The sequence below is a fragment of the Megalops cyprinoides genome, chromosome 8 (genome assembly GCF_013368585.1).
Source record: "Megalops cyprinoides isolate fMegCyp1 chromosome 8, fMegCyp1.pri, whole genome shotgun sequence".
Taxonomy (NCBI): Eukaryota; Metazoa; Chordata; class Actinopteri; order Elopiformes; family Megalopidae; genus Megalops; species Megalops cyprinoides.
Genome location: NC_050590.1, coordinates 39159231 through 39176487, shown reverse-complemented (window position 1 = coordinate 39176487; position 17257 = coordinate 39159231). Strand labels below are relative to the sequence as shown.

The window sequence follows — 17257 nt, the reverse complement described above, 5'->3', positions numbered from 1 at the left end:
GATCAAACCAGAACGTCAAGACACACCAACTTAAAGTTGGTTATCGATTATGAAGAATGTCACACACATTATGTTAGGCTATAATGTCATTAGCAAGATTTGACCCATATTGCACTACAGCAGACTGTCAAATAATTATCAAATAGATAGTTAAATCAGACAGATTTTATTAAAAATGCATTGAAGTGCATTGGAGCAAGAACTTGTCCCACATAGTGCGACATCATGAACAGCAACATACTAAAATAAAATAAATAAAATGATATAAAACATTACTCCTTTAACCCTTTTGCACATACAGTCACACCGGTATGATTTGCCGTTTAGCGTGTATGCTAAAACCGGTGCGATTAGAACACTAGATTGGAAAAATTCTAGCTAATTTTAGCTTTGAGGAAACATTGATTTAACTTCAGAGTCAGAGAGGTTTTATTGTCAGCCCACCCATATGCAGTGTACAGTAGGGTTGAAATAACGTTGCCCTGGGACCCATGGTGCTACATTCAATACAAGTGAATAAATACACAGGACAATAAATAGACAATAACAAGACAATAAATAGACAGGATAACAAGACAATAAATAAATAGACAAAGTAACACGACATCAGATTGTAAGGCAGAGAGTGCAAGTAAATATGTAAACAGATTTCACTTTTTTAAAGTGGCTATGTGCTCAGTCCAGGGGACTGGGCAGGGGCATGCTGTGCTCTGGGGGCAATTCCAAAACCAGACGGTGATGCAACTGCAGAGGATGCTCTCTACAGTCCCTCGGTAAAAGGTGATGAGGATGGGAGGGGGGAGGCTGGCCTTCTTCAGCCTCTGCAGAAAGTGGAGACATTGCTGGGCCTTTTTGGTTATGGTGGTGGTGTTGATTGTCCAGGTGAGGTCCCTCGCTATGTGCACTCCCAGGAACTTGACACTGTTGACTGTCTCCATGGCAGAGCTGTCGATGTCCAAGGGAGTCTAAACAGCAGGGAACTTCCTGAAGTCAACAATCTTCTCTTTAGTTTTTTCAGCGTTAAAAGACAGATTGTTGTCTCGACACCAGTCCACCAGCCGACTGACCTCTGCTCTGTATGCAGACTGTATGCAGAGACCGAAGGAAGAGAGGTAAGAAAAAAGGAGAGGGGCTTGCCGTTCTCATTAACAACAGATGGTGCAACCCAGGGCATATTACTGTCAAGGAGAGAGTTTGCAGTCCGGACATTGAACTCTTAGCCGTCGGTCTACGTCCGTATTATTTGCCGAGGGAATTCTCACATGCGATAATGATCGCTGTTTATGTTCCGCCATCGGCCAACGCAAACACAGCGTGTGACGTCATCCACTCAGTGACGGCGGAGCTCCAGTCACAGCACCCCAGCGCTGTCATCACGATATCTGGAGACTTCAACCACGTGACTCTGTCTTCCACTATGACAAATTTCACCCAGTTTGTTGACTGTCCAACCAGAAACAATAAAACCCTGGACTTACTGTATGCCAACGCTAAAGACGCATACAGCTCCACAGCCCTGCCCCCACTTGGCAGATCGGATCACAGCCTGGTCCACCTCTCACCCCAGTATAAGCCTCTTGTCCAGCGGCAACCTGCAACCACCAAGACATTCAGGAGGTGGTCACGTGATGCAGTTGAGGCTCTCAGGGGTTGTTTTGAGGCTACTGACTGGGAGGCTCTGACTGAGCCTCACGGAGAGGATGTAGAAGAGCTTACTCAATACATCACGGGCTACATCAACTTCTGTGTGGACAACGTCATCCCCACCCGCACAGTACAATCTTTTCCAAATAACAAACCCTGGATTACCAGTGACATTAAGGCTCTCCTTAATAACAAAAAGAGGGCCTTCAGAGCCGAGGACAGGGAGGAGATTAAGAAGGTCCAGAAGACACTTAACATCAAGATCAAGGAGGGCAAGGACGCCTATAGGAGGAAGATGGAGTGCAGGCTTCAACAGAACAACACAAGGGAGCTGTGGAACGGCATGAGGAGAATCACCGGCTACAACCAGACCAGCAGCCGTGTGAGAGAAGACTGCATGGCCAGGGCCAATGAGTTGAACCTGTTTTTCAATAGGTTTGATACTGAAGCCCTGGTCCACCCACCCCCCAGCCCCTCGACTATTCACACCTCCCATATCACCATACAGCCCCCCCTCCAGACCCTCTCAGGCCCCTGTACCGGGGACTGCCCTTCCCCCCTCGCCACTCTCCCCAACCATCACAACTGACCAGGTGAGGAGGCAACTGGAAAGACTCCACTCAGGCAAAGCGACGGCGTGGGGCCTGAGGTGCTTAAGGGTTGTGCTGAACAGCTTTGTGGAGTCTTCCAAAACATCTTCAGTCTGAGCCTGAGACTTGTAAAGGTTCCCGCACTATGGAAAACATCATGCCTGGTCCCTGTGCCCAAGAAGGGGCACCCCCAAGGTCTTAAATGACTACAGGCCAGTGGCGTTAACATCACATGTGATGAAGACCCTGAAGAGGCTTGTCCTCTCCCACTTCAGACCCCTGGTCAGACGAGCAGTTTGCTTACCAGGAACGCATCGGAGTGGAGGACGCCATCATATACCTGCTGCACCGGGCCTACTCCCATCTTGACGAGGCTGGAAGCACTGTGAGAGTCATGTTTTTTGACTTCTCCAGTGCCTTCAACACCATACAGCATTTATTGCTGGGAGACAAGCTCAGGTGCATGCGAGTGGACGCCCCGCTTGTGACCTGGATTACTGACTACCTGACCAACAGACCACAGTATGTGAGACTTGGGAGCAGTGTGTCAGAGACAGTACTGAGCAGCACAGGGGCACCCCAGGGGACCGTCCTCTCTCCCTTCCTGTTCACAACTCAGAGTTATGCCACCTTCAGAAGTTCTCTGATGACTCCGTTATCGCGGGGTGTATCGAGGGGCAACAGGAGGCTGAATACAGGGGACTGATAGACAGCTTCGTGGAGTGATGCAGCCTGAACCATCTGCAGCTAAACGTCAGCAAGATGAAGGAGCTGGTTGTGGACTTCCGCAAGTATAAACCTGCTCGGACCCCTGTCGCAATCCATGGTGCAGAAGTTGAAGTAGTCCACTCCTACAAATACCTTGGAGTGCACTTAGATGACAGGCTGGAGTGGACTATGGACACAGAGGCCCTTTACAAGAAGGGCCAGAGTCGGCTTTACTTCCTGCGGAGACTACGATCCTTCAACGTCTGCAACAAGATGCTGCAGATGTTCTACCAGTCTGGTTTCCAGTGCCATCTTCTACGCAGTGGTGTGCTGGGGGTGTGGTCTGAAAGCTGGGGATGCAAACAGACTGAACAAGCTCATCAGGAAAGCCAGTTCTGTCATAGGTGGCGGAATTGTGCTGGACTTACTATGGGCGCTGGCGGAGAGAAGGATGCTTAACAAGCTGGTGAGCATCCTAAACAACACCTCCCATCCTCTCCATGACGGGCTTGTGAAGATGAAGAGCACCTTCAGTGGCAGGCTGATCTCCCCAAAATGTTCCACTGAGAGGCACAGAAGGTCTTTCCTGCCTGCATCCATCAAACTATACAACTCCTCCCCTCTCTGCTGCAACATGGGATTGACTGGCACCTGATGCCCTGTGCTGCCCCCTCCCCCCCACACACATAATCGTTGCACATGGGACAATAACTGTTCTCTAGCCATCTGGTCAGGATTTGCACTATACAGTTATCATTGTTTTGCGTATTGTACAACAATAACTGTTTTTCTACTGCACATCACACTGTATAATAGCAATAACCTTACCCTTGTTTGTTCTTGTTTCATAATTCATTTTATGTATATAATCATAGCACAAGCATGATAACTTCTCAACGCATAATTGCACAAACTTCTTTCTATTTGTTGTATTTTATACCTTTTTATTTATTTTATTCAATTTATTCTTTTGTTGTTTTTGATGTGTGCCGGACGGTGCAGTTGTGCCACTCAAATTTCCTTCGGGATTAATAAAGTATTTCTTATTCTTATTCTTATTCTTATCATTGTTACTGATGAGCCCCACCACTGTCGTCTCATCTGCGAACTTGATGATGTGATTTGAGCTGTGGCAGCTGCTGGGCAGCACAGTCATGCATCAGCAGTGTGAACAACAGTGTGCTTAGCATGATGACCCTGGAGGTGTTCTTTCCTATACTGACAGACTGAGGCCTGTCAGTCAGGAAGTCCAGGATCCAATTACAGAGAGAGGTGTTCATGCCCAGTAGGCTCAGCTTCCCTACCAGCCTCTGCGGAATGATTGTGTTGAATGCTGAACTAAAGTCTTTGAACAGCATTCTGGTATAATTGTCCTTTCTGACCAGGTGGGAGAGTGTGAGGTGGAGGGATGTAGTGATGGCATTATCAGTTGTCCAGTTGGAGCAGTAGGCAAACGGCAATGGGTCCAGATGGTCTGGGAGATGGGCCTTCATGTGCCTCAGTACCAGCCTCTCAAAGCACTTTGTCATAATGGGTGTGAGAGCTACAGGCTGGTAGTCATGGTGCTGGTAAGCAGGACACGGTTGACTTCTTGGGCACTGGTATGTTCCTGGTTGTTTTGAGGCAAGCAGGTACTGTCACTGTGCTCGAGGAGTGCATTCTCTGAGCACCCGACCAGGTATGTTGTCTGGTCCAGCAGCTTTCTGTGGGTTTACTCTGTGTAGAGTATTCCTTATGTCAGCTGTGGACTGGCAGAGGACCTGGTCATTGGAGGTCATTGTTGCTAGGGTAAACAATATGGGTGCTAGGGACACACCCACCTTTGGTGAGTGTTGGGTCACATGACTCAAAGCACCATATCAGGTCCTGTGGCTATTGGTCAAATGGTGACTGAGTGGTAAGTGAATCGGACAGTATGGCTTTCAATGAGTGTTGGGTTGATTTGACCTGAGGCAGCATATGTGGTATGGTGACTGTCTAGCCAAAGGTGACTGAGCGGTAAGAATTGAAATTGAAATGAATTGAAGTCAATGGGAGGATGGAAGGATGAATAAACGAGTAAAAGACAAGTGTGGGGTCCAGTATGGGTTTCAGTGAGTGTTGGGTGGCATGACCTGAGCCAAGCATATAAGGTACGTTGCTGATGGTCTAAGTGTGACCATGTGATAGGACTTTGAAAAATGAAGTGGAAGTCAAGTGCAGGATGGAGGGGATGAATAATGAGTAAAAAAACTGATTAAAAAATGACAAAAAGATGAGTGCGGGTCAAGACGGTCTTGGATGAGTGTTGTGTGATTTGTCACGAGGCTACATGGGGAGGTATGGTGGCTATGGGGGTGAAAAGTGAGCGAGCGGGAAGGCCATGAAGTGTGAGGGGGGTGATTTTGAAAAGTGAATGGGAGTCTATGGCAAAAAAGGGATGAAAAAATGACAAAAACCGGAGAAACGAGTGCAGGTACGGCTTAGCTGTATACAAGCACACCGATCGGGGGTCAGACCGGAAGGGTTACATTTAGTTTGGGAATCCATATCTTGAAAACTGTGGGAGGAGAAGCGGGGCAAAATTTGGTGGAATAAGAAGAAGAAGAAGAATAAGGAGAAGAAAAGAAAAATAAAACTATCAGATAACAGTACTTTGCATTGCAATCACACTAATAAAACTATCGGATAACAATAGTTGTTGCTTGCATGCTTCACATTGCAATCACACTAACTAAAAAAGTGCATTTTCTGAAGAAAATGCAGTGTGAGATTGCAACCCGGCAGCCAAACGTAATAACGTATATGAGACGATTGCTAGGATGTGGCTAAGTGGTTTGCTAGGGGTGTTGCTAGGTGGTTGCTAGGGCGTTACTAGGTGGTTGCTAGGGCGTTGCGAGATGGTTACTAAGGTATATGAGGTGGTTGCTGGGGCGTTGTTGGGTGGTTGCCAGGGTGTTGCTAAGTGGTTGCTAGGGTAAACAATATGGAAGATGCAGCAATTATTTCTCGTTTGTTTTATTATCTTTCAGTAGGATTTTGATCATAAAAATAACACCAATCACAAATCGTGAGGTAAACGAAAAATAACTAGAACAACAACAACCAAAACCATCATTTTAGGCTTCTTCATTCACTTTGCAGGTTAATGCAAGCTCTGTCATCAGGCATCTTCAGAGCAAGCCCTGTCAGAAGAAGCCTTACTCATTTCAAAAGACTGATGAATAAGAAACTGCATTTATGTAATGACATATGGTATTTTCTAGGCTTGGGATCGATGCCTTTTTCATGCATAGATAATCAGAAAATTTTCCAGATGATTATCGATATATATCGCCATTTTTCAGATAGATATAAATAGGCGTAAATAAATAGACAAACCCTTAATTATCTAAGTTGTGAAGGTTTATCGGTATTCAGTGTCGTATAATATCCACTAGCTGGAGCTGTATTAGCCAGCCTGATTGTGAACGAGCAAATGGTCAGGTCAGATTGTGTCATCATAACAAATTAACAGGCTAATAATTTCAGCAAATCATAAATGTAGGCACATTGAATGAAAATAATATGCTTTATTACGTATACATTCCCAAGAGAGATATTTTGTGTCGCCTAGATAGAACAATATGCTTATGTTATAGGCCAACATAAAGTCTGTTACAAACGTTATGAAAAGACTGTTAAAAACATTACGAAAATAGGCCAACATAAAATCAGTCTCATCTTAACAGTTAGCAAAACATTGGACATTGCATTCTAGTTAACAGAACTAGGCCCAGTGGCCAATGCAAAGCCTAGCCTAATGAACAGTATTTTTAGTGAGAAATATGAGCATGTCCACATTGTTTGGATCCTAACGTGAATGCTGGGAAGTGACAATGTTGCCAGCCACAGAGAACACCCTCTCGCTGGGGACACTAGTAGCAGACACACTGAGGTAGCGTTTCGCTAGCCTGGACAGAGTTGGATATATGACAGCATGACATCTCCACCAATCCAACGGACATTTGGTCATAGAGATGGGAGTTTCCTCCTTGGAGAGTGACAGCTCATGTTGCACAGCGTCTCGCGGTAAGGGCCGGTCTGCTCTACTATTCTCACAAATGTCAAAGAAACTGGACATTCTTGTAGACCTAGTCTTAGTCAGTCGATCACGGTAATCTGTTGCCATCACTTTGGCTGGTCGTGGGTCAGAGCTTATTCACCCATTTCCGCCCCCGTTTCAGTCGCTAAATACATGAGTTTGGCCTCAAGTTTCTCAAAGACATTTTCTTTATTGTCCATGTCAAAAAAAATCAGAGTGTTTTAAAACGTGGGTCAAGGGGAGCAGCAATTTCCACAAACTGAACGACAGCCTCTGTTTGGTAGCGTGTGCCGAGATCCCGGTTCATTTCAGCTTTACAGTCTCTCTGGATAGGTGAATCACCAGCATATCGTGCTCATGCTGCTCACAACTTCTGCAGCATTGGTAGAAGTAGAGAAGAGGTGACCTTTGCCTCCGAGCTCAGTATCCTGATGGCGTCTTTGAAGGGTTTGAGAACAGGCAGTAGGTCTTTAATCTGAGCAAACTTGATTTCCGTGAGGATGAGATCTCTGTCATCTGCCCTTCCGGAACTGATGCGAACTGCACAAATAGCGGGTTCCTGCTCAACAATACGGGTCAACATATCATAAGCAGAATTCCATCTGGTTTCAATGTCTTGCACCAGTCGGTGCTGTGGTAGCTGTAGAAGGACCTGTTTGTCAGTGAGGGACCTGGATGCCGTGACACTGCATTTAAAATGTCCAACAATGCACCTGCACTTTCCCAAAACTCTACTCACTGTTTGGACAGCCATTCCCCTTTTCACGGCAGGGTTCAGCGTGTGGGCCATGCAGCCAGTGTGTTGTCACTCGAGAAGCTGCAGGGCATTTGTAATATTCTGAGCATTGTCAGTAACATACACGGGCTGTGGGTCCCACAGTAGAATTTCCCACTTACTCTCCATGTTTGCAAGGCTTTCACACAGGTTTTGTGCTGTGTGACTGCATCCAAGGGTAGAAGTTTGCAGGACAAATGCTGAATCAATTACATGTGCAGTAACCGTTACGTAGTTGTCAGTAGCTCTTGAGATCCAGGAATCGGTAGTAAGAGCAATGCCCTCCACTTTCTGAAGCTGTGTACGCACCATAGTCTCTGTATCCTCATACATATCTTTCAACACAACGTTGGTGAAGTGTGAGCGACAGGGTACCTTAAACTCCGGTTTCATTTTCTCCAGCAGGTTTAGGAAAAAGGGTAATGTTTATATGTGTAATTTAGACAAAACCTAAACCTTTAACGCCTGACTGTTTGTGCTCGTAGCCGAGTTGCTGAACATGTTTGGATGCTGGCGAATGAGATGATCTGTGAAAAGAATAAAGATACCTTTAGAAAACTCGACTGAACTAACTTAGCAAGCTTGCCAACATTAACTGGCTTGCATTTTAGATAACAGAGTAGCCTTTTAGCTAGCTCAATGTGATAGTTAGCAACAGAGCAAACGTACATAGCAAAATGAGCAAGCTAATCTAACATTGCTGTGGCCAGTTGGGTCAGATGAAAAAATGTTTAATCAGCCCTAGTTGCTTACATACATTGTGATTTACATTTATATTGCTAGCTAGATGCTTTAGACTTCCTCAATATCAATATTTAGCAAGCTAGAGAGTAAGCTAAAAGAATTTTGCCCAGTTACATATTAGACCACATCACAATGCCTTTCTGTCTTGTGAACTGTCATGCTGTGTTTTTATTCTCCTGTGGATGTATTGACCAGTTTATACCCACTTTAAAGTACATTATGTTAAACAATCTAACATCGCAATAATGTACTGTTGTATTCTGCCTCGCTTGTAAGTCACTTTAGGTACACTTAACATAAATATAAATATACTAATGAAATGAATAAGCATCACATAAATACATAAAACTGAATCATTTGACAGCAGTGCCTGAATTTCATGTGTGTTATTTTTCTGTCAAATCACAACTCCCTGTAATTTCTCTGCAATCACATGTAGGTGCATGTAAAACATGTTGTTTCATACAGTACATTACTCATGCACAAACTAGCCATTTCTTAAACTAAAAAATTTGGAATGGGAACCCCTCCTAAAATATAATCGGTTATTACCAAGTGGCATTTAAAAGTCCTCTCTTATTTTGAACAGTTTGGGGAAAATTATTAGATTATCTGACAGTAGATTAATCGTCAGATTGGTGATGTGACAACATTTAACCACTTTGTGTGGGTGACTGCCCTGAGCTGCAGAATGACATCAGCCACAGCATTCCCATAACAAAAATTAACAGGCATGTGAATGAGTGATAATGTGTTGGCAAGAGAATGCCCTGAAGTGAGTCCTAACACATCACCTTGCCCATTAGAGTGTGTGTGTATGTGTGTGTGAGTGTGTGTTTTCATATTTTATGTATTTATTTTTTGGTACCAAAGAATGGATGTTTTTGTACAGATTCTTTTCTGTAATTCTGTTGTTGAACAAGTTTTTCAATGAGCCATTCATGTGTGATGCAATTCCTGGATTGGGTATAGGGAATCTATGATACCCTTGAAACACTAAGCTCCAGTGAAAAGTTGTGGATTCCTGGTTTGGACAAATGGCATAGAATAGCATAAAGGTTCCCTAAAACATCACTGTTGCACAACAATATGTGAGCTGGGACAGGCAGGCATCTCCTCTGACTTGTCAGGCACCCTGAGGGAAACTAGACACACCATGGATCTGTTATGGTACCACTTGAACGCATTCACAGTCAAGTGTTCTTTCTCCTGTTGGAGTGCTGATACAATTTACTTCACTGAGTTTCTTGAACACACTGTCGAGCCCAATGAAGGGGTAGAAAGAGGTTTTGTCTCCCACAGAGAACATTCTAGAGTTAGACTTCTTGTCATTTTGACTAAACAAACCTAATTGTATGTTGTGTGAGCAAAAGGAAACATTTGCATGACATTTAGTCATTTAGCAGATGCTCTTATCCGAAGCAACTCCCAAAGTACTAGTACAAAGTTTGTTTAACAAAACAGCATGAACCAAAACAAAACAAACCCAAAAGTGTCACAAGGCACACCTCCCAATCCAAGATATCCAAGGTGAACTTGCCAACTTATGGATTCATGGGATCTCTTCTTGGGTCTGCTCTGTCTTTTGGGCTCCAACAGCCACTGGTGCCACAGTGGTGGGTTGTTACATTTATTTTCATTTATTCTTATCAAAAAACGATGGCACAGAGGCAACAGTCCAGCATCCAGCCCCAGGGAACTGAAATTTGGTGAGAGATTCCAAAATGCGGACTAGTAGGTCCCAGCACGTACAAACAATTAATGCTGTTGTGGGCCCAAAAAACACTGTCTAGAGGCATCTTGTTAAAAACAAATACGTTGTCCACAATGACCATGATGGTTGTAGCCCCAACAAACACTGACTAGCGTTCTCACCAGCAAAAGAGCTATTTACACATTCTTTCTCCTGCACCAAAACATTAGCCCCCAATTTCTCTCCCAATTTCAAAGCTGTTGCCAGGGTTTCTCTTTCCTCCTCCATCCAGTCGGTGGTTTACCTTTTCATGCTTACCTGGAAGGAACACTATCTCAAGCTGCATTGATGTTAGCAACAAAAAGAACAAAAAGTGTGAGTGTGTGATATGTCTGTGACTGAATCCTAACAAGTGTTGATGAGGGTGGAATCCTGTCCTCCTCTGTCAATCACTGTGACTGCTTGTCTGCTCCATAGGTCAGACTGCCTTATCAAGACCATCCGATCGGAGGGCTACTTTGGCATGTATAGAGGTAGGCATGTGTCTGTGTGTGCATGGCATATCAAGTTGCATGTCTTAAAGTGATAAGTAGATTAGTCATTACAGAGCACTACTTTTAGAGAGACACTGAGGGTGATGAGTGTGCCTGTTTCTCATTTACCAACTCTTCTCTGCTCCTCTCTTCCCCTCTTCACTCTTTCTCCCCATTCTTCCCTTTGCTTTATTGTTCTCCTTTTCTTTTTCTTCCGCTGTCACACTCTCAGGAGCTGCTGTGAACCTGACTCTAGTCACCCCAGAGAAAGCCATCAAATTGGCTGCAAATGATTTCTTCAGACATCACCTCTCCAAAGATGGGTGAGAGACATTGAACCTCACACACTGAAACTCTCACAGATTAATGCAACAATGCACTGCTCACTCAATGCAAAACTCACCGACTGATATCCTAATACAATGATGACTAACTCAACAACTGACCCTCTAACAAACTGATAAACCAACAGTCACCGAGTCTGCATACAGAACCTTTCCCTACTACCCAATGATCTTGAATCATTGCTCAGAATGCCACAGCAAGTGCTCTCTTGTTGATGACTGTGATGGAGCTGTAGGCTGCAGGCAGTTGGGATCACTGCAGAAGTTAGGCGTCTGGACCCCAAACCCTTATCCTATCATGCCAGGCACTGTCAGACCTGTGCCTTATGGATCTGAGCTAGGAGAAACAGTGGTGGGTTCTTTGGTGATGCCAGAAGGCTGTGAGTTCTAATCCCTGCATTACTACTGAGCACTTGACCAGTGTACTTCATCATAAAACCAGATACCAATATGGGTATGGAACACTGTGCTTTGTCAGGTGTTTGTCAAGAAAATGGTCCTTACTTTGCATTATTTAAAGGAGAACTCATGAATTAAAATTTGATATGTTAACACTGTATGTATTTGAAGTATATAGAAGTAAGGCCCAAGCCTAAAACCAAGCTCTCCCTAAGCAGCCAGAGTTTTTCAGCAGAGTGAACAGAGAAATGGAAAGCCCTTTTTAAAGACAGATTTTTGACAAGACAAATAGAATAATTTAATAAAATGTCTTGTGACAGTATCAATGTATGGTTTGTGGAAATGGTGAAGATTATGCAGTTACATTTAGGAAAGGAAGTGTTGTGGAGAGCATCTAATGCTGGCTGCTCAAGATGTGATCACCATGAGGTATCGATCAGAATGCAGGCTCTTTTCTGTCCCCTTTATTAATCTTCACAAACTTGAAAGAATGATATGATACAGCGCATTAGCAATACTGTACAGATTCAAGTAGCTAACAATTAAACAGAGCTAACATGAATGACTGCCTTACAACTCTATCCATATAAATTAGCTAGACTTCTAACATCTTCATGTTAAGCTAGGTAACATTATATTCAAGTATAATTTGCCAACCGGCTAATTATGATTACAAGATGAAATGACGCCAGTCGGCTAATCATACATCAATGAATCTAAAAGTAAACTAGCATTAGCATCCTATACGAAAATATTAACAAAACAGTTTGCAGTTACAGTGAGAAGAAGCAAAATATAGTCTTTTACCATATTAAGTTACTTACTTAAAATGGACACACAATTTTACTTAGTGTCAAAATAAACAAACTGGGTTTAAATATTTAGCGAGTATGAAACATTAACCACTAGCTGTCTACTAACTACAACAATTCGCGAGCTAGCAGTGCTGCATTAATATGGGTCCATCAGTAATGGCAACAAGATTTGCACATTTCATAACAACTGCCCCAAAATTTGCCGGGGCAAATTTGAAGCAGTCCATTAAGGATCTTCTTCGTTTGGGATGGCAGGAAGTCGGATGAGATGGCTCACTGGTCTGAGGTATGTGTGATCCTTCACTTGTACCTCTGCTGTGCGGATCAAGCCATCGGTCCCCGAGTGCACTTTAATAATTCTTCCAACAGGCCAGGATGCTCTCGGGAGTTAAGGGTCTACTATCATGACAATAGTGTCCACTTGCTGAGGTGCTGTGTCAGCTTGCCACTTGGACCTGGTCTGTAGCGTAGGTAAGTAGTACCTCATTAAGTGTGTCCAGAAAAGGTCTGCAAGAACTTGGGACACTCTGCAGTGCCGGCGGCTGAGCAGTTCTGAATCGTGGTAGATCGTCTGTGGTAATGATGGGTCCAGCCGCCCCATCAGCAACAGATTTGGAGTGACTGGGTCGGCCACATCAGGGGACACATAGCCTAAGGGCTTGGAGTTCCTTCAACATTCCTTCAATCTCAGTAAGGACGGTGGCAAGCACTTCACCAGTGATGACTTGAGAGCCCAGGGTGGCATTCAGGGCAGTCTTGATAGATCGGATCTCCCATTCCCAGGTGCCTCCGAAGTGGGGATCGCTTGGTGGGTTGAAGGAGAACTTAATTTGATGGCCTGCTACCTGGGCCTGGATGGATGAATGCAGGGCGTTGAAGGCTTCTTGCAGCTCCCTGTCCCCACCTCTGAAATTGGTGTTCTGGTCTGAGAGCAGCTTAATTGGTTTCCCCCGGCGGGAATGATCTCAAGGCCATCAAGAAGGAGTCAGTGTTGATACTGGACAGCACCTCAATATGGACTGCTCTGGTTGTTAGGCATTTTAACAACAGCCCCCAGCACTTCTCATGTGTACGACCAACCTTTACCTGGGATGGGCAGAAACAGTTGATCCCAGTTGAGAAGAATGCTAGTCGATACAGCCGAAGACGAGCATAAGGTAGATCTGCCATCTTCGGTGAAACTGGTTGAGCTCTACATTTTTGACACTCAGCACAGGTTCATTACTCTCTCCTCACAACTTTGCGGCATTGGAGGATCCAGAACCTCCTTTGTAGTTTTGCAAAGAGACGCTCCACTCCCGGGTGCTTCAATTTGCTATCTACTTGCTGTATGAGCAGCCTGGTAACCACATGCCTTGGGTTAAGGACAACAGGGTGGATCACATCTGCTTGTAATGTTCCACAGTGCCTCAGTCTACCACCCACGCTGATCAACTGTAGGGAGCTGTCAAACTCAGGTGCCAATGTAATGAAGTGGCTGGACAAGGGAGCTGGTTTCAGTGGCTAAACACTGAAGCTCTTCCGGGAGGCTCTCTCTCTGTGAGGCCTGCAGGAGGCTGAGTTCTGCTGCCTGGAACTCCTTTGCAGAGGGTGCTCCTTCACCATCAGTTGCCGCCCCGTGTTGGTTCATGGCGGTGGCTCTCACCAGATCCTCAAAGCTGATGAACTACTGGGGATCAGGTGGTAGGTCATCTGAAGCAACAGATGCATCCAAGCAAGTTACAGGTTTGCGTAGCTCGTCCAAGATGTCCTCACCTCTCTCAACAGGGTCTGTCGGCCACTGGTTGAGTGGCAGACATAATAAGACAGGTCCCTGAGCCCAGCGGTTCTCTCCAGTGAGATCCTGCAATGTCTTCCCCCATGTGAGGCATGCGCATCCATCAGCTTCTGAATTTTGGCAATTCGTGTTCCAACAAATACCTTAAAGTGACAGGAGTCTGACTGTATCCATGTGAGGACCGTGGTGGAGTCGGTCCACATCACTATTCTGAAGATCTCCAGTGTGAGCTCTCTCTTTAGCAGGTTGGTGAGCTGTGCACTGGTAAGTGCCGCACACAACTGAAGGCATGGCGTTGACAGCTGTTTCTTGGGTGCCACTCTTGATCGGGCTGTCAAGAAGGCAACCGCCACGTTCCCTTGTGGATCTTTCCATGTGCAGGTACCCAACACTGCTGTAGACCCGCTCTGATGCATCACAAAATATGTGTATTTCTCTGCTGCATTCAGAGCGGTCAAACTTGGGACTCACATAGCATCGAGGTAGGCTGACTTTATCCGTGTGCTGCAGTTCACCTTCCCAGGCCTCCCATGCTGCAAGGAGGAGGTTGTCCCATTCTCGTTTTTTTCCCACAGCTGTTGGACAAGCACTTTAGCCCTTGTGATGAATGGAATGAGGAATGCTAAGGGGTCATATTGACTGGTTAAAACTCTATATAAATTCCCCTTGTGGGGGCTGCAGATTCGAGCAGACGTGATTTGTACCTCAGAGTGTCAGAATGGCAAAGCCATCGCAGCCCCAGAACCGGCTGCTGTGGATCCATGTCTGTATGGTTCTCTCCTCTCCACCCTTATCTCTTGAGGTAAGTGACTGATAATATCTGGTATGTTACTCCTCCACTGCCTTAACTCAAAGCCTCCATCTGCCAGCAATGCCCTTATCCCCTCAACCACCTTCCTAGCCACATCTGGAGAGGAGAACCTCTGCAACCGATTGTCTATGTAGAAGTGCTTCTCGACAGAGATGCAAACCTCTTCTCCTGGTTCACTGTGGACATGGATGTGCCTCTGAAGGGCAAAGATGGCGCAGCATGGGGAACAAGTGGTCCTGAAAGGGAGGACCTGCCATTCATACACTCTTAGTGTAACAGGTGGGTCAGCGAGCGAGTGAGTTTTGAACCGAGGTTCTCACTGCTCAGTGCCAACCCCTTAATTGCCATTAGCCTGTCGGCAACAACGCTACTTAACTAGGTCTCGGGGAGTGACGTAGCTGCTGCAACCACTCGGCTACCTGCTACCCGCTACCTAAGCCTTTTTACGAAAGACTCATACGAGCTATTACTTCAGCTCTGCTACACTCACCCCCCTTTGACCTCCTCTAACTCCTCAGCAACCACTGGCGGCCAAGCAGTGGCTTAGCCAGTGATACGAGTCATGGCACCAATGTAACGGGTGGGGGTCAGTGAGAGAGCGAGTTTCGAACTGAGGTTCTCACTGCTCGCTGCCAACCCCTCACAGCCAGCGTCGTTGCCAGTTGAGGTAAAGGCAAATTGCCGTTAGCCTGTCGGCAACAACACTACTTAACCAGGTCTCAGGGGAGTGACGTAGCTGCTGCAACCGCTCGGCTACCTGCGACCTGCTACCTAAGGCTTTTTACGCAGGACTCACACAAGCTATTACTTCAGCTCTGCTACATTGGTTCTGGTTCCCTCTGAAGATCACGCCAGAGAAAGCACAAGAGGGATCGGCCTTCAGGTAACAGTCTCACCCATGGGCGTAACTTTGGGTTGAACATTGGGGGGGTTGAGATCTCCATGAATATGATTATTTGGGGGGGCTGTATTGGCTGGTTTTGATTATTGGGGGGGTTACAACCCCCCCATCCCCCTCATAATTTACGCCCATGGTCTCACCTGACGGCACATTCCCTTTATGTCACTGACAGCAGTGGAGTGTTGCCTGAATCGCAGCAGGACACCCAAGAGTGATGCCCCTAAGTTTGGGCCTGGCAACAGGAGCTTGTTCATGTTGTGGTCTCTAAAGATGACAGAACAATTAAACACAATCCTGTTCTTCCCGTTGTGTGTTACCATGTGCTGCGGGATGAACCAGGACTCTTTGAATTCTTCACCCACTCCGGATTTTCCAACCTGAAAATGTGACCCACTTGAATCATGCAGATCTGTTTTTTTTTTTTTGGCAGGCGGGGATGAGCTGCTATATCTATAGATTACCGCGTCATCGAAACGGTAACGGCCAGTTAATTTGTGCCAGATCCTGCTGGAACAAGACCTGGGACCTCCCAGATGGGGACCGGCCCCTATTTGATTGGATCCGGCACCTCCTTTGTCACTATCAAAATCTGTAAATGAATTTTGTGTGATGTTTAATGTTATCTTTTCTGTCATTCATTTCCCATTAGCCATATCCACATGGTGTCCATTTTGCTCTTATGTCTCACTCAGGGTGAGAGCAGGGTAACTCTTCAGTCAGCATCAATGGCAAAGTGGACCAAAAGTTTGATGTGTGTCTGTATCTACCTTCTGAAGAAATCAGAAAATGGCTAGTCAGCAAAGACCCCAAAAAGAATTTAAAAAATAGATACAGTAGCTGGATTTAAAGTTATATCCACTAATGCATAAATGGCCTGGCACACTTAATGCTAGCTAGTTAACTAACGTAGGTAGAGAAAGAGGTACATAGGTAGAGAAAAAGCCTTAAACAGTTTAAATTTTTAAGCAAATATGAATAAAAAGCAGAAGACATGGTTGGAGTGACAGTTACCAGTACATCAGAGGGATGTAGACTAACATTACATTCCTACTAATAATAATGTCACCTGCACATATACCTAAATTCGCCCACACATGAATTTACATCTCCATACGATCATTTTAAAATAGTTTAAAAAATGTTTGAAATAAAGGTATGTTTTATTTTTTTGCGTTTGTACATTAGGAAAAGTTAGGCATACTGTTTATAGATTTCTGGAAAAGGAACATCCATTTCTGGAAAAGGTATGAAATGTCACTCTGTGTGTGTGTGTGGGGGGGGGGGGCAACTGCACCATGCTCTACGCTCTGTATATTTTCCTGCTTTTTTTGTCCCTTGCCAATCACATGCCTGCTCACTAACATACCCCGCCTTCTCTAGCTTCTGGATTTCAGCCTGGTAAGCCACTGCTTTAACTGGATCTTTGGTAAGACGTTTCTCCATTCCCTGCAGACAAGGGA

At 45.2% G+C, this 17257-nt stretch overlaps 1 protein-coding gene across 3 annotated transcripts in view; it reads left to right on the top strand.

Moving 5' to 3' along the window:
- The window catches only part of LOC118781729 (mitochondrial glutamate carrier 1-like), a 92124-nt gene that overhangs the window by 58724 nt on the left and 16143 nt on the right, over positions 1-17257 (top strand). For all 3 annotated transcript variants that reach the window (XM_036534747.1, XM_036534746.1, XM_036534748.1), the window contains 2 exons: positions 10695-10750; positions 10983-11073. In XM_036534747.1, the coding sequence (XP_036390640.1) occupies positions 10695-10750; positions 10983-11073 (147 nt within the window). The remainder of the gene's footprint in view (positions 1-10694; positions 10751-10982; positions 11074-17257) is intronic.